General features: G+C 41.5%; 2 protein-coding genes across 3 annotated transcripts in view; one reads left to right on the top strand and one right to left on the bottom strand.

Moving 5' to 3' along the window:
* Window positions 1-1894: 1894 nt before the first annotated feature.
* On the top strand, window positions 1895-16804 carry LOC149306388 (immunoglobulin superfamily member 6-like). Its single transcript, XM_089540583.1, has 7 exons — window positions 1895-1932; window positions 8622-8746; window positions 11522-11872; window positions 12903-13006; window positions 14790-14843; window positions 15209-15289; window positions 16324-16804. Exons 2-7 carry the CDS (start codon window positions 8680-8682, stop codon window positions 16363-16365), a joined length of 699 nt encoding a protein of 232 aa, XP_089396709.1. The 5' UTR covers window positions 1895-1932; window positions 8622-8679; the 3' UTR covers window positions 16366-16804.
* The window catches only part of METTL9 (methyltransferase 9, His-X-His N1(pi)-histidine), a 26547-nt gene continuing 15772 nt past the window's right edge, over window positions 7656-18430 (bottom strand). Inside the window, exon 5 of one of the 2 annotated variants that reach the window (XM_089540581.1) lies at window positions 7656-8405. In XM_089540581.1, coding sequence (XP_089396707.1) covers window positions 8200-8405 — 206 coding nt within the window. In that variant the 3' untranslated portion in view covers window positions 7656-8199. The remainder of the gene's footprint in view (window positions 8406-18430) is intronic. The other variant, XM_089540582.1, reaches the window with a different exon arrangement.

Genomic DNA, 18430 nt, shown 5'->3' with positions numbered 1-18430 from the left:
ATAGCCCAATGCTCCAACCACTACACCATACTGGCTCTCAGAATGATATATAGTGTATTATGATGTATTATGTATGCATTGTTATATAACTATATGCTGTCCTTTTAATTTTAATTTCAATTTTTATGTGTCTATATAGGCCCCATACAGACTGCCAAAATAAAGCTGCTTCGGGTCACTTTGGAGGTATGCTGTTTAAATGATGCATGCATCCTAAGAGTCCGGAAGTTGTGCCAAAGCTGTGCTCCAGTCCTTAGGACTGGATCGTGGTTTTGGCATGGCTTCTGGCCTCTTAGGACGCATGCATCATTTAAACAGCATACTTCCAAAGTGACCCAAAGCAGCTTTATTTTGGCCTGTCTGTATGGGACCTAAGTAACCCCTGAAGAAGTGATCAGCCATCCAGTGAACCCCTGCATCTCCTTTTTTCCCCCTCTGGATTCTGACTGATCAATAAGCAATAACCCTGAATCTGATCAATAACAAATATAAATCAGTTCATCATGAAGATGTTGCATGGTCCTTTTCTTTCTCCCTCTCCCTTTTTCCTTTTTGCGTTGCAACAGATAAACACATCTCCTTCTTTGAGAAAACCTAAATCTGATTCATATTTCCATTTGCAACAGAAACGGCTACTCTTCCCATCAAGAGTGTTTTGGGAAAAGCGTATCAATAAAATAAAGTAGACATAAAGTCATAATTTAAAAAGTTAAATCCATTTCAGGGGAACAACTCTCATAAACAGGCAAGCATTCAGTTCAAAATGGTTAAAGGGGAGAAGAAAACAACAGCAACAATAGTGCAATTGAAGATTAAAAGCATCTGATCTTGGGAACCAGCCTGAGTTTATTAGGCCCATCTGTCCTCACTGTGTTGAAAAGGTCCCTGTGCCTCTCATTCAGGGAGTTCTCCAGTCATTTATAGGTATCCGGTTCCCCAAACAATGGACTTGGTTGTGTTTGTTTCTGCCTTTGCCCTATTAATTTTACAGTAAGGTTTGCAATTACACCGCATGGCTTAACAAAATCCAATCCTCCACTGACTCTCATTCGTCCTGATTTATACCGCAATACTGCGCATATTTACTTAGAAGCAAATCGCACTGAGTTCAATGGGGCTTACACCCAAGTAAGCATGCACCAATTTGCAGGCGCCATTTACCTAATGATGGTTGCATTTAATACAGGTTCTTGCTTTTCTTTTTAAAAACAAGAACTCTGCTTGGAAACGGCCAAGGGCATTTTATAAAATGAGTTTGGAAAATCATGTTCAGAGTCAAGATGAATGTGATGTCGTTCCAACACTTTGCAAGTGATTAAATTATTTTAAAGAGTAAATACTAGGTGCAGGGCCTCCTAATCTGAGTTGTGTGCATGTATGTGCCTTCCAAGTTCCCTCCTGACATATGGTGACCCCATGAATTTCATACAGCTCTGCAGTGATGTTACCACTCACTTCCTCTGAGTTAGGGGATCTTTAAACCTTTGCCTCCTAGGGCTTTATCATACGAAGAAGATCAGGAGTTTATCCCATGAATATCCCAGAAAAGTTGCATAATTAAGTGAAACAATTTCACGCGACTTTGCACAAAATCCACCATTAAAATGGTTGCATAGAAGCATTAGCACACATCTTTTTACTTTGGGGATTTCAGCAACAATGCATTTCCAATATCACTTTATTTGTGCAATTGTGTGTGATAGTCATTATTATTATTATACTTTATTTCCTTGTTTCGTTTTAAAAATAAATTCTCCATCCAGTAACGTATTCTCAATTTGCTTTCATTCACAGACTTCACTGAACTCTTCAAGTGCTCCTTCCTTCCAGGGGAATATCTTTTAAAGAGCACTGAACACAATCTGCCTTGTACCCAGAACTATAAAGTTTCCTTTGGGGGAAGTTTTCAATAGCAGTTTCAGAAGAGAGAAGGTAAGCAACTACGAGCTTTTATTGTACTTTTGAGGTCCGAGCGATAAGGCTAATGAATTCTTAGCCTTATCGCTGGATTGTTTGAGTAAAACAGTGCCCTCATGGAAACCTTAGTGCTGCTCTCTGGTTGGTATTACACGCCATGGCTATGCTCAATGATACCCAAAAGGCACGATGAAGAATAACGGTGGATAGTGAACGATAGTTCCTTGCAATGTCTCTGTTCTGCCATTGCCAAATGAGTAGGAGAATTTGAAATTTAGCAAGGCAGCGTTGTAGCTGGAGGGGATCAGGGAGAGGCAAAATGAGGGCATCACCCCTCCATACAAATTCTGACTTCCAATGAAATTTTCATGCAGTCCCCACGTTTTTGGCATTATAGTAACTTAAAATGTTAGTTGAGTATTTAGACAAAAAGTTTAGGCATGCCCAATCCTTGAACCCTCTGGTGTGGTAATACAATGTGCACTCACTCCCCTTTGCTTGAATCCGCATCACGTGACTTGCTTGGAATAGAACTGACTTCACTTCCCCCTCAATTCGGAAGGACAATGGAAAGGCAACCAGGTGTGGTAAAACATCACGTTTTAATGTGAATTCGCATTGCTAGACAGGAGTGACTTTGGATCTGGTGTGAAAAAACATAACGCTTTGCATTGCTAGAACAGGAGTGACTGCGGTTCTGAGCTGCAAACCCCCCACATGAGATAAGGTCCTAAGAATCTCTCGGTCAGTGATGGTGAACCTTTTACAGGCCGAGTGCCCAAACTGCAACCCAGACCCCACTTATTTATTGCAAAGTGCCACGTCCCTCTGGCTTTCTAGTAAGAAACTCTGCCAAACTCTGCGCTAGGGTGACAGCATGTGTGCCCACAGAGAGGGCTCTGAGTGTCACCTCTGGCACGCGTGCCATAGGTTCGCCATCACTGCTCTAGGTCCTGCAGTGCAGCACTGTGGTCAACTTCTGCCAGACATGGACCATACAATCTCACTGGAGGACCTACAAATGCCTAGAGAAGGATTCTCTCTGGGGATTTCTAGGTCCTCCAGCACAATTTTATGGTCAACATCCAACCACAGAGTTGCGCTGTATGACCTAGAGATTCCTAGAGAGAACATTGATCAAATACACGAATAATCAGATCCACAAAAGTCAAATCCACAAATGTGGAGGGCCAATTGTAGAAGAGCTGCAGGCATGGACTATATGAAATATAACTCTTTGCAATACTAGAAATTTGGGAACAAATGAAAATTTCACTTGGGGGTGAAGAATTTTTGAGGGGACAATGTCTTCATTTTTGCCTCCTCCATAGCTGTACTACTGGCAATGGGAGAGAAAACCATGGAAACTAGCTTTTATTCTCCCTTTCCAGTTGCCTTTTCACACTACACAGTTACAGCATTGTGATTCCACTTTAACTGCCGTGGCTGCATCCTGCTCAATCCTAGTTTGTAGTTTGGTGGGGCATGAATGCTCTCTGAATTAGGCTTACTATCCCTCCCTAAATTACACATCCCAGGATTCCACATGATGGAACCATGGCAGTTAAAGTGGAATCATAGTGCTATAGTTGCGTAGTGAGGGTCCATGGGAAAGAGAGCATTTTCTGTCTAACCACTGGAAATTTCTAGCTGTGCTGATGACAATAAATTAAACAAATATGTCTTTACAAATGAGAACAGATATCTGTTCATATTTTACTTCTTTTCATTAGTGCCAACATCCACAATGTCTCAGACGTCTCCGTTTAAAGTGTTTGCTCAATATTCTGAGCGACTCCCAGAAAATACTTCTTGCGATCCCAGTTCTTGTAATCTCATCCCCCTCTTCTTGTCTTACCATAGTGTCTGACAAAGAAAATAAAAGGTTTTCATTTATATCACACACGGGAAGGAATTTTATTTTGTGTACGATGGGAAAGCAAGCCCCTTACTATTGATTCTCCAGTGCCAAAATACAAAGTAAAGTGGGAAATTGGAGAATTTGATTCTGCTCACTTTCAGAAGTCCAGCATCAGTATGATAAAAACCAACAACCCAAAACTATCCCCCTCCATTTTTATTTTTACAAAAATAGAATTGATTTTTAAAACTATGTCTGTTTAAACTGTTGTAAGCCATTTTCAGTCCCAAAAAGGGAACGATAGAGGCTATTAATAATAACAACAGCAATAATAGCAAAGCAGTGGAAGATGCTAAACTGTGAACTGAGTGCCCAGATATTATATAAATGCAAACATACAAGAATCAGTATCAGCTGCATCATTGTCATCTCATAAATATCCAATACAAAAAAAAAAAGTTATCACACAAGAAAGTTACAATTGCCCTCTGAAAAGTTTTATTTTGGGAAGATGGTAAGTAAAAAATGCTTCTGACTCACCTTTTGCAAAATCCGTGAGGTCGATCAAACTCTGAGGATCGCAGCAAGTATTTTGCTCAGGTCCACAGCTGCAGTTCAAAAAGGGTTACTTTCTGGAAGAAGAGATTGCTACAAAAGGCTAATTCTCTACCTTGAAAGGCGCAGAGGGAGAGTCTGAGAAAGGAAGGCAGGGAAAGGGAGCCAGGAATGCAGAGGGAGAGAGATGGCTGTTGAAAGGCAAGTGAGGAGGTATGCAAGGAGGAAGAAGAAAAGAAGCACATGAATGTGAATCTGGGACCTGAGTGAGTGTGGAGTCCTACATTGTCTCTCTCACACACACTTGATTCTTGTTTGCTGTCTCTTTCCACAGGTGATCAAGGAATTGGGTGATCCTAGACCCTAAATCCAAGAAATGTGGACAGGCATGCCCCACAATGGACAGTACAATCCTATTCAGAATTTTGAAACATTTGCAGCTAACAACATTTAAAAGTTTTGCTAATTCAGACACCTGAACATTTAAAACGTAAGGCTTACATGTATGCAGAGTAATGATCTGATCAGGTTGCTTCCTCTCTTTCTGAGCTGCGAACTCTTGCTTTTATCTTAAATGACAGTTATGTTCTGTTTCATTATGGGAGGAAGCAAGCCCCACTATTAGGCACCATGAAGTGAATGCTGTGAATGCCCAAGGCAGTAGATTCTGGCTGCCGTGAAACCCGACATGCAGGAATACACATTCAGCTTCTGTTTAAACACCTCCAAAAAAGGAGACCATGGCGGGTTACAAACCGCCATATAGTACGCGACGAGCGCGTACTAGGGTAGGAAGGGTCGGTGCTTCCGCACCCCCCTAACCCTAGTACGCGCTCTGCGAGCACAAAATGGCAGCGGCCGTTCCACACAGCCGCCGCCATCTTGACGTAGCGGACACACTGCGTCCGCATGTCACACCCCAGAAATGACGCCGCGAGCGTGCGACTAGCGCCTCGTGGCGTCTCTTCCGGGGCCTGAGAAGGAGCGTGATTTCCGCGCTCCTTCTCTGCACCGCCCGGGAGCCGCACGGTTTAAAGGGTGCAGCTCCTGGACGCTGCAAACGGAGGCGGAGCCAGACCACCGCTTTTCGGCGGTCTGTAACCCGCCCTTATCACTCTCTGAGGAAGGAGTGTGTTCTACTGCTGAACAGCTCTTACCATCAAGAAGTTTTTCCTAATGTTTAGTTGAAATCTAGCTTGATTCTATTGCTCCAGGTCCTAGTCTCTGGAGCAGCAGAAAACAAGCTTGATCCATCCTCAATACGGCATCCTTTCAAATACTTAAACAGGACTATCGTATCACCTCTTAACTTTCTCTTCTCCAGGCTAAACATCCCCAGCTCCCTAAGCTGATCTTCATAGCATACTGCTTCCAGACCTTTCACCATTTTGGTACCTTCTTCTGGACACATTCCAGCTTGTCCACATCCTTTTTGAACTGTGCTGCCCAGAACTAGACACAGTATTCCAGGTGAGGACTGACCAGAGCAGAATAGAGTGGCACTATTGCTTCCCTTGATCTAGACCAGTGGCTTCTGGCCTCTTAGGAGGCATACCCCCAAAGTGACCAAAATCAGCTTTATTTTGGCCTGTCTGTACCAGCTCTTAGTCATTATCTCACCAGCACAGTTTTTGTACCTGTATTCTTAGCCAAACCCAGAAGAAGCTGCTCTTCTTAGCCCCATATGTAGTCGGAGATAAGTCAACTTCGTGTATAAGTCGAGGGCAGGGTTTTTGGGCCAAAATTATGTATTTTGGTATGACCCATGGATAAGTTGAGAGTAAAACTTAGGTGCATGTAACAAATGCTCTAAAAGATGAAGAAAAGGAAAACGATGCCAATCAACTTACAAAATCCCAGCAGGCATAACTGTTTGTACTCACCCTAAAGGCTGGATGGATGAGAGAGTAGAGTCAGTGCTTCCAGGACAGAGTGCATTCTTGACTTTCTCCAGGGATGGTTCCTTTTTAAATAAGAGTTAAGGTATAGTACATACATTGCTCTATAGGTTGATTCAGGTTTTTCGGAGTCAATGTTCTACTAAAATTTCTAGACTTACACATGAGCATATACAGGAACTCATGAGGGTGCTAAAGATCAGAAATTGCCCCAATATTTATGTGTAAATTGAATATGACTCTTAAAAAAAGAGAAAGAGAGAGAATTTTATTTAATTGATGTATGCCCTTTTATTTAACACAAAGATGGATCAGGAGGCTGCTGCTGCCTCTAGGATCTGTTGGTTGAGGTGGATGCCTTACTCTGCCTAACAGTAGGGATGGCCTCTACGCCTGGATTATTCCTGACATTGTGTTCAGAGCCCTTACTTAAGTAAGGTGACCCTGCAATTCCTCAAATTTACTAACTCTGAAAACAAATTCAAAACACTACAAACAACAGTGAGTTTCAACCTTAGGGGCCTTAAATCTTTTCATCTTAAGAAATGCGTAAAACTTAATCTTTTACGCCAGTCCACTCCATTGTGTTTCACCCCATTGTTTAAGGCAATCACACAGAAACTCTTGTTCGCCTTTTTGCCACAGCTTGTCCTGTATAAGAAAATAATTACTCAGCGTTTGCAGTACTGTACTTATAAAGTCACACAGAGCACAAAATATGAACGACACTGCCATCTACAGAGAAGGAAGCAGGATGACAGAGACTAAAATGCAAGTGTTAGTTTGTTCTTCTTTGCTAAAGTCAACTTATTACGACTCTGGAGACCAGGGTTTGTATCCTGGCTTGGCCATGTAAACCCACTCGGTAACCTTGGGCAAGTCACATTCTCTCAGCCTCTGAAGGAACCTGCCAAGAAAACCTCATGATAGGGTTGCCTTAGGGTCGCCATAAATCGAAAATGACTTGAAGGTACAAAACAACAACAATGGCCAATTTAGTAAGGTACCAGATATCAAACCCAATGCACACATTTATTTGGGAGTAAGTTTGATGGAACATAGTGGTAAATCATGGTGTCAATTTCCTTGGGACGGGAACACAGTGAAGAATTGTGTTAACTATTTGCTTATTTAAAGATAAACTGAAGGGAAACAGATTCCAAAAATCTCCAAACAGACCTCAAGGCAGGTCTCAGTTCAAATATAAAGGGGACGATGGATGTTGTAATCACTGCTACTTAAAAGGTGGCAGCACTGCAACCCTGCAAGCCCAGGATCTGCTACACGCTTGGTTGCAAGTCAGCATAGGCAACCCAGGGTTAGATGGAGTGACTTGTTACAAGGCAGCTTCATAACATTCATATGCATGCAGCGCACATAAGATGAAACGGCTCCATGTACACAAATAAGCATTACACACAAGCTTCATGTCAAAAAAGTTTTATTAGGCATGATTAAAAACATGTGCTGAAGACCAACAGATAAAATAACTTCATAAACATGGAAGAAAATCTATCCCAACACTTCATCAACCCAAATTTTATACCAAGCAGACAGTTTTATGGCCAGTGTTCTTTTCCGATGTCCTGGAGAAAAGCAAATGCACACTGGATCCGTTTTATGCAACATCCTGGCTATTGCTGGATTGTGAGTCCTACCGTTGTTAGGTATAAAAATATCTTCTAGTTATTGTTGGATTGCAGGAACCTCGCGGGGGGTTAAGAAACCGTCAACGGAAGAGCTCTGTCCTTTTTTGTTTAAAAAAGATGTCCTTTTAAAAAAAACATACTACAAGGAAATTAGTATTTTTTTTTTACCTTCAGACTTCATACATGACGTCGATTTAGAATGGACAACCACAAATTTTCCTCCTTTTCTGTAATTAATAATAATAATAATAATAAAAAACAAAAAATTCAAAACGCTTCATTCACAGGCTGCTTCTTGGGTTTGACTCAGAAGATACATTTACACTGGTTTGAGGACGAAGACAGCATCATCTAAGACATAGTAGTCATTATACATATCACCTTCACATAAGTAGGGCAGTCTAGTGAACGCCTCTATGGCAAAGCCAGCTTTCCTGAAAACGTCTGGCAGGCTGTTCACCTGTTCCTCCCATGTCTGTCCTTTGATTTCCAAAACTTCAGAAGGTTTGTCCCACTTGCCACCTACTGAGAGAAGACACGGATTTTGTTAGGCGTTTTGTTTTTTTTGTATGTACAGAATATATAATAATAATCAACCTTCATCAAATGAGCCAAAATGTTTCAGAAAACAGAACCGTATGCTGTCATTAAGCTGCGTAAATACGCTCTTAGGAAGTTCCTCTGTTGAGCAATATGGAGAACGGTAACTAAGAGGAGTTTCCTACTTTGGTTCTATTTCAGGGTTGCTTAGTTCCACTTTTCGCAGCTGAAGCCCTTTCGGAGGAAACCCACAGGCAAAATGGCAACCTTCACAGAACGGCTTCTGATTCTGGTGCTTGAATTTACCTGGTTATCATGTTGTGCTGGTAAGGAATCTTTTTTCTTAATCCTTTCAATTATTATTAAGCTTTTTCATTTTTCTTGCTAGAGATGGGAAGAGATGCTTGAGAGATTTTCTGCTCAAATCAAAATAACTTGAGTATTATGTTCTCCAACTTGGATGGGGGACATTAGTTACCCTGCTTAATCTTGGTCTTGGGTGCACATAAAATTCTTCCAAAGACTACTAGAATTTTACTGCTTTGAGTAAATCTGAGCTAAAGGGAATGAAGCAAATACTCCTCTACTTTGAAACGATTTCCTAAGATATTTCACAAAGACACATGAGGAATCTAGGAGGACACATCACATCCTGCCTCACCCTACCTTACAGAGCACTTCATGAATACACTGCACAGTTGTGCGCAAACAAACCAAAAGGGTTCAGGAGGTTTGCTCCTTAATGAATATATTTGAGAGTGTACCACTAACATCAATAGTCCTACTTGGACGCAGTGGAAAAAGCAAGAATGACAGCAAATGTCAAACATATAAGCGACTTGGATGAAGGAATAGAGGGCATGCTTATGAAATTTAAAGATGACACCAAATTAGGAAGAGTAGCTAATAATCCAGAGGAGAGGATCAAAATTCAAAATGACCTTAACAGATTAGAAAGCTGGACCAAAAAGAACAAAATGAATTTCAGCAGAGAGAAATGTAAGGTACTGCACTTAGGCAGAAAAAAATGAAATGCATGGCTATAGGATGGGGGACACCTGGCTTAACAAGACGACATGTGAAAGGGATCTAGGAGTGCTAGTAGACCTCAAACTGGACATGAGCCAACAGTGTGATGCAGCAGCTAAGAAAGCGAAACTAATTCTCGGCTGCATCAATAGAAGTACAGTGTTTAGATAAAGAGAAATAATAGTACCACTCTATTCTGCTTTGGAGGGGCCACACCTGGAATATCAGTTTTGGGCACCACAATTCAAAAAGGAGGTTGATAAGCTGGAGCGTGTCCAAAATGGTGAGGGGTCTGGAAAGCAAGACTTATGAGGAGAGACTTAGGGAGCTGGGTATGTTTAGCCTGGAGAAGAGAAGGTTAAGAGATGATATGATAGCTCTGTTTAAATATTTGAAGGGATGTCACATTGAGGAGGGAGCTAGCTTGTTTTCTGCAACTCCAGTAAAGAGGACCCAATCATTGGATTCAAACTACAGGAAAAGAGATTCCCTCAACCCAAGTAGAACATCTTGACAGTAAAAGCTGTCTGACAGGTTGCTCCAAAGATTTTGGGGAGCTACAATTCAAAAACATCATTTTCTAACTTCTGAAAAGCCTTCAAAAGAGGCAGCTGGGCATAAAGCATGTGATTTTGGAAGGGAACAAGAGTGCTTCCATACACGTGACATTGAGGGAGAGAAAACAGCTGCATGAAAAGGCTGCAAAATGCCCCTTTCCACAGACCCTTAGAATATTCTACATCAGGAAAGAACTACGCTGCACAGTTGTTGTCACAAACAGAAGTAGTTTGCAAAAGTGGAACAACCTTAAACAGTTCTTGCCTTTCCCAGCCCAGAAGTTTATACTTCTAAAGAGAGAAAAGGTATTACAAAACAGTATTCACAGGCTTTGTGTGACTGAGGATGGAGGTAAGGATGTTGGTAGATCTGACCTTCAAAACAAAAGTTAAAATGAAAATCCCCACATAATAACGGAAAAAGAATTAGCTTCATACTTTTCAGTGGGTTTTCCAGGCTATGTGGCCATGTTCTGGCCTGCAGGGGAAATGCAGAATGCAGCCACACAACCAGGAAAATGCATAGAAAACTATGGATGCTGGCCGTAAAAGCCTTTGACTACACAAATTAGCATCTCTCACATATGCTCAGCCTGCATCCATATATTTAACATTTTATGTTAAATCTGAGACATGGGATTAACAGTGTATTTGTCATTTTTTTAAAAATGATTACTTTTTCTAGCTTCACAGTCTTTAATTTCCTATGTGTTGACAACAGACATTGCAATTGCTCTTCTTACAATGGGAGAAAAAGCTCATACCTCTATATCTGGAGTCCTGAGATGGGCTGAGCATAAATATGCAGCACTGAAACAAGTCTGGAGGTTACGTTTTTTTAAGACTACCACCACAGCCTCCAGGAAATCTGGGTGTTGCAGCTCAAAAATGAAACTTATCCATGTTCTTCACAGATCATATACGTGCCTCAAAATACATCCTTTCAGAATAGTTGAATAATTAACACTTAAAGCTTCCCATTAGAAAAAAATGATCGTTGGATAAACTCAGTCAAGGAAGCCACAGCCCTGAGTCTTCAGGAGCTGAGCAGGACTGCAGCTAACAGGGGGTCTTGGAGGTCTCCCATTCATAGGGTTACTATAAGTTCAGGCCATCATGGCAGTGATTTACAACAAGGCCCCTGTCCTATGCATTGCTACTTTGGAGTAAGCTCACAGAATCAGCAGAACTAATTTCTCAGTGATCATATCTGAGTTTGTGTTAAAAAGTAATATAGTGTTGGGCAGAAATAGAGCCTTTAAGTGTTGTGCAGGTACATGAAATCAAAGTTATAATGCAAACTTATGCTTTCTCTGAAGATGCCAGCCACAGATGCTGGCGAAATGTCAGGAATAAACTCTTCTAGAACATGGCCACACAGCCCGAAAAACCCACAAAAAACTAGGGATGCCAGCCATGAAAGCCTTCGACGTCACAAACTCATGCTGTTTTTGCTGTGCTGCAATTTTTATTCATGTTCTTTCTCATCAAGCTACACTTCTTCCTTTTCAACAGGTACTGATCATTGTGATGTGACTGTAACACAACCTCAATTCATGGAGGCTTACATTGAATCCGGCAACATTACTATATCATGCGCATTTACTGCTCAGTCTTGCCCCACATCTTCTCTTAACATTCTATGGTTTCGGTATCTTGCACAGACCCACGAGGATCTGTGTACCCCTATGTGCAACAACAGCAGCAAGTTCAAAGTGCTTCAGCCAGCAAAAGATCAGACGTCCCTCCAAATCAACACCCCCAGTGTGGAAGACAGTGCAATTTATTATTGTGGGATAGCATTTTCACATTCCAATACTACTACCTCCAAGAAAACAGGAGCAGGAACATTGTTAGTGATCAGAGGTCAGTTGCACTTCTATTTTAAGAATGTTTAAATTTTATGTAAGATTTAAATTCTGCCTTCCAGTCAAGGAGTGCACCCAAATATAGTTTACAGTATGTGTTTAGAAGCATAATCATATGGTACAACACATGCTTTGCATGTAGAAGGCACTAAATTTCAATCTTTGGCATAACCAGTGAAAAGGTGATGGACAAAATTCCTTCCTGATACTCTAGAGAAGCATTGCCTATTGGGGAAAACCAGGGTGAGGAACCATTGCCTCAGATGTTTTGACCTAAAACTCCCATCTGCACTATTCATTGTCATCAATGGTTTGGGACTATAGAAACCATAGTTCAAAACATCTAGAGGAGGGGAACGTTCCCCACTCTGCATTATACTATTCCAAGTTAGCCAAGGCTAATGGACTAATCCTGTATAATAAAGTGGTCATAATGTCATAATGTGTGCATCTTTAGAGACCACATAACATTGGTCTATACCAACTGCTTGATTTCCAAGCTGAGCTCAAGATGCGGGTCTTGACTTACGTATCCTTAAACAGTCTGGAGGAAGGATATCTGAAAGGCTGCCTCTTGCCCAGATTTTAAGATCTTCAATGGAGGCTCTATTGTGTGTTTAAAAATGACCATGCTGGTGGTTTCTTGGTAGAAGCATCTGGATTGTGGAATTGCATTGCAGGGGAACTTAGCCTGCTGAACTTGCGGTGGATAGTCCGGACTGCATTGATCTGCATAGCCTTCAGTTCTTCACTATTTTAGTTGCATGTATTTTTAACACTGATTTTGCCATTTTATATAAGGGACACAATTTTGCTATACCACTGTATTTAGTAGGACTTGATCATCCACAGATTTTGTTATCCACGGGGTGTGTGTATCCTGGAACCAACCCCCAAAGGATAACCACATACTATAATTTATAAATTATAACATACTATAATTTATTTATTTATAATGATAATATTATTATAATAATATGAAATGAAAGACACACACAACCTGCATTCTTTTTTGTTTGTTATTAAAGAGGATAAGATATATAGCCAAGGAATTAACATCATGGTGGCCGTCTCGTTGTTGCTGTTCTTATACCTCACTGCCATTTTGGGAATTTCAAAGTTCTTCTCCAAGGTATGTTCAAAATTATATACTATCTTTTTTTTATTCTATACCAGTACAAAAAAATTAAAAAATAAAAACAAATTACAGCTGGCTCGCCATTTTTACGGCAGATCCATATTGGACTCTCCTGCAAAAACAGAGGCTCTGGCATTTTCAAGCCCCATAGGCTTGAATGGGGTGTGTGCCTGTGCATGCATGCCGGGCGCACGCACCATTGAAAATAGTGGAGGCCACCCCTCTGCAGATTTTTGAGGACACAAATCCCAGGAGTGACTGTACACTGTTTTTGTAATGAAGCTGAAAAAGTTTAATTTTTGGACTACAGTTCCTAGAATCTCTCAGCTAGCAAAGCTAATCTCTTTGTATGTTGTGTAAGCGATTCGTGCGTGCCTGTGGCTATGTACAAACATTTAGAGAAGGCATGTGACAATAATATCCTCTGCACTTCTGCAAATTCACTCTGGGGCATACTAGACCTCACAGCAGCAGATCGTCTTTTAAAAGCTGCAAATAAATGTTAAGAAAGCTCTCTTATGTAGCACAGGACTATTAGCCCACCTTCTTTGGACAATTGCAATATGCTGTCTTTCAGAACACACTTCACCGACTGCGCATCTGGCCCAAAATGTTCAGGCCAAACTGCTGCAAAGAGCTACTTACAGGAAGCATGTGATGTTCTTGTTACAAAAATTGGCATCCCAAGTCCATTTCTGAACACAACCCTAACATCCTAGTTCTGATATTTAAAGCTCTAGGTGGCTTAGAATACAGATGGGGAAGGTGTGGGCTATGGGCCCCATATGTTTCCCGCATCCCATACTGGCATCCCCCAAAGCCTCCCAAACTTTAAAAAGTGTTTTTGGCTTGGTTTTTGCATGATTTTCACTCAAAACCTACACCCAAACACCCCAAACCTACATCGTAACATGCAAATTGGGGTGGCAAATCCTCCCTCTCTCTCCTCAAACATCTTTCTTTAGCCAAAAATAGGCTCCAAGTGGAACATCATCACTTTAAATGTGCTGGGAAACACAGATGGAGTGGTGGGTGGAGAGGTCTGCAGAAGGCCTGCCCATCCCAGGTTTAAGACCCAGATACAAAGGATACCTGCTTCAACACTAGACCATCCAAGCATCAAGATCTGCAGGTGAGGTTCTCCTCCATGTCCTGTTGACCTTAAGAGCGAGGTTGCCAAGGATGTGAGAGAGAGCCTTTTCACTTACTGTAACCAAACTCTTGAGAGGTTTCTTTGGTGGCATTCCACTGGGATGGATAAAAACCTCTCTATTTCAGGGTGGGGTTTTTTTACACTGGTTGACTGATTTCTACTCACTGTTTCCTGCTGCTTGCAGATCTAATTTAATGCTATCATTGTTTTAGCACTAGCAGTCCCCCCTCGCTTGCTGGGGATAGGAGTGAAGGACCCCTGTGAATGTGGAAAAACTGCAAATTAAAAAAGAGCGTATTCTTCGTACCTATAAGAACACCTCTCTAGGAATCTCCAGGTCCTCCAGTGCAACTCTGTGCTTAACATCTGCCAGAGGTTGACCATAAAATCATGTTGGAGGACCTACAAATGCCTAGAAAGTGTTTTTTGTATGGTGAATTTCTGGCAGTTGCGCTGGGGGACCTAGAGAGTCCTAGAGATAACGTTTTAATCAAAACCACAAATAACCAAATCCACAAAAGTCAAAGCCTCAAAGCTGGAGAGCCAACTGTACTTACAATTTTGGTATATGACTTATGGTTGTTTTAGTATGTTTTAGTTTGTATTCCTTTTTCTTTTTTATAGCCAAAACTCAAGAGGTCAGAGAAAGAAGACCTGAGAGGGATGCACAATGTCTGCGTAAGTGTTAGCCATCTGAGAAACTGACAAGTGCATTTTCTGGCTGTGGCTTCTTTTGTAGCCTAAATGGCATCACTTGCAAAAAAGCAGGATTGGGAAAAAACAAGTTTAAAAAAAAACCCCAAAATGCCACAGTTTTGTTTGCTTGCTTTAATATTTTAATGATGGTGTAGAATTATGGGAGCTTCAGACCAGAAACCACTGGGAAAGCCAATTTCCTACCCTGGTTTACAACATTCAATCCTCACATGCCCTGTCAAAAGGCAACAGCAATCATCTTTCTTTTTAATTCTGCAACTTTCCCCCATAGTGTCTGTTTACACATTAGACGGTCGCACAATTCAAAATCTCTTTTAATTTCTCAGGCTAAAGGGAGCAAAGAAGCCGTCTGTCAAGCAATCGCAAAGGAGCTCTACAAAAAGAAGCACAAAAGAAAGTTTTGGCCTGTAAGTAGCCAGAATAATCAAAATGAGTGGAACTGTGTTTACATGTATGTACAGTTGTCCCTGTGTATCTGCAGCAAGCGGTTATAGAAAAAATGTGGGACTTCCAGTCCCACTGTCCCCAATCGCTGGCACGACATGCACACAGCTGTGTGCATGCACCTCCAGTCAAAACAATGGGGCTTCCTGTCCACAGATGCTCAGACCAGCGCAAGAATCATGCCAAAACAATGAAAATGAATGAGATGCCTGTATTGCAGTTTGCCATCTGATTTCTAAAAAGAGTCAGAGAGGTGCAATGGTTTGAGCACTGGACTATGACTCTGTAGACTCTAATCCCTGCTCAGCCACAGAAACCCACAGGGTGGCCTTGGGCATGTCACAATCTCTCAACCTCAGAGGACAACAATGGCAAACCCCATCTGAAGAGACTTGCCAAGAAAACCCAGTGACAGGTTCACTTTAGGGTTGCCGTAAGTTGGAAATGACCTGAAGGCACACAACAACAAACCTGGTTTCTACCATAAGGCAGGTGATACTCTGAAAACAGCATGATTCTTATTCTATCATGCAGCTCACAAATAAATGCATTCAGTATGAAAGGGAAGTAGGAATAAAAGCAAGCTAAAATGTTGGCTTTTCCTAGAGCAAGCCCTGTGTAGGAATACTCTAAACAATAGTAAAAATTCATAGAGAGCCGATATTTGATTTTGTTGGTGAGTACTAGTGTGGTGTAAATAGGCCCTTGGTTAGTAGATCTTGGAAAATGTGCAAGCTCAAGAGTTTGTAATTTTGTTTGACTAATATAATGATGGTGCTGTATGTGGTATTTTTAAAATAACAAGTAAGAGGCAAAAAAGTATGCTTTACTGCTGCAAATAATATGGTCCATTAAGATCATGCTACCTGATTAAATTGTAATTTAAATTGTTTGATGTTTTATTTATACTGTTGGACTCCGCTTTGATTCCTTTGTGAAAAAGCGGAATACAAATTAATATTGTTGTTGTTGAATGTGCTACTTTCTTTTCTTGCAGGGGAGTTTGGCTAACAGGCGTGCAAGAGATGAACCATCCTAGTCACTCCTTTTTATAGCAGAGTTCACACAGCTGAGGATGTGATTCAAATGCTGAATATTTGGAGGAAAAATATCTGTATAAAAACCGCTACTGGCCAGCATAGTATTTTACACAGAGACTGTATCCTATCTACAACATTAAATAGTAACACAGCATTTATCTGTTGGTCAGGAATTACCAGAACCAAGAGGCTTCATAGCTGTACACAGCTGCCTGGTGTTTAAGAGAAAAGACTAAACTATCAGACTTCTTCAGCTTAGTGCCTTCCAGATTTTTGTGGACTATTGCCCCAGCTAACATGGGGAATCAAAATATAGTAAAAAATATTTGGAGAGTGTCTGGGAAGGCACTGTCATAGTTACAAAAGGTCTTACATTCTGGAGTAACATGTTTAACAACTGACCAATAAAGGCTTTTATTCAGGCTTTCAGAAGCTTGACTTGGTAACAACATTTTGCCTCTTTATGATCTTTGGCTTATTCTTTGGCTTTGATACTCTTGTATTGACATGTAGCTCTCTCACCTGATGTTGGCTTTCAAATCAGTCCTATCAAATACATTTTCTCCTCTGCAATACACCATGGTATTGGCAGACTATTTGGCAGACTTACCATCTGCAGATTTAAACACCTGTAGATGGCAAGCTCCTGTTTTGGTTAATGGCGGTGTGTGCATGCAACTGTGCTGCCATTAATTTTAATGGACTTGAGCGTGCAGGGGGAGGGGGGTCCAGAACGGTCCTTATATTTATAATAGGGTGGTGGTGGTCTATGTAGACCATGGAACCCCAATGACCCCCCAGAACTCAGAAGCCCCATTTATTTCCAGCTAAACCTCTCTGATTTTGGCTGAAAATATTTTTAAATGGTTATACAGTGGAACCTCGCCATACGCGCGCTCGCCATACGCGGCCTTGAGCACATACGCTCAAGCTGCAGCGCGCGCGCGGGGCAGAAGGGGCGGCACGTCCCATTCAATTGAATGGGCGCGCGCACCCGTTGCGCCCCCGCGCAAGAGCCCCATTGTTTACACTGGGGCTCGAGCATAGGCAGAAATCGCCATATGCGGTGGGATCAGGAACGGATCCCCCGCGTATGGTGAGGTTCCACTGTAAACACTTCAAAATGCTGTTTTGTGGGGTCCTCCACCATGAAGAGTGAGCATGGTGTAATGGCTTGAGTGTTAAGACTCGCAGAAACCAAGGTCAGAATTCCAGATCAGCACGTCACACTCTCAGCCTCAGACGACAGCAGTGGCAAACCCCCTCTGAGCTCTATGACAGGAACAGGAACTGTAGCTTCTCAGATGCTGTGGGACTGACACTCCCAACATACTTGTTTGCTATGCTGCCTAATGTTTCTGGGATTTGCATTTCCACAACACTTGGAGGGCTGCAAGATGCCCATCCATGCTTTATAGAGTGGCTCTGATGGAACCTCAGACTATGGCTAGCAGTGCAGAGAGGAACCTTAAAGGTCATGTGCTCCTTTCTCCTTTGAGCACTATGATCCTCCTTTGAGCACCCTCCAGTTCTGCATTGCAATGTACTGCAGGGCTGCATCATCAAAGAAGGAAATTACTATATTTGCCTTTGCAACTTCTACTTGTGTTTGCTTATTTGTTCTTTGGATTATGTGGCTTTAATTTTAATTACCCCTTAAACATTTCATTTTATTTGATGTGCATTCAAATCAGAAGAAACTGATATGTGAGAATTTGCATATGCGTGAACCACATAGTGTTTTTAAAACTATGGAAATTTAAACATGTCAGCATGGGATGTGGAGAGGAGGGTTACCATGCATCTACAGCATGAATTCTTTCAAGCTGGAGAGATACTTCAGAAAGGTAGAACATCAGACAAGAGCCTGTCCTTCTGTTCTGACAGTGGTCCATCATTGTCTGAAGCCTCCAAACAAAGGCTTTGTAAGGGCTGCTTTACATGTTATTCTAAGCAGTGTATCTGCTTGTTCTATGGTCACTTTGATGCTATTCTGAGAACATGGTTTGCACTTCTTGGCATTAATTCTAAACGTTCCCACAGCAGTGGAGGAGCAGCCACAAA

This window comes from Sceloporus occidentalis, unplaced genomic scaffold, assembly GCF_023333645.1.
Source record: "Sceloporus occidentalis isolate IW3139 unplaced genomic scaffold, rSceOcc1.0.p SCAF_10, whole genome shotgun sequence".
In the NCBI taxonomy this organism is placed as follows: Eukaryota; Metazoa; Chordata; class Lepidosauria; order Squamata; family Phrynosomatidae; genus Sceloporus; species Sceloporus occidentalis.
Note: the sequence above shows the minus strand (reverse complement) of the source record. Positions and strands in the feature narration are given on the sequence as shown.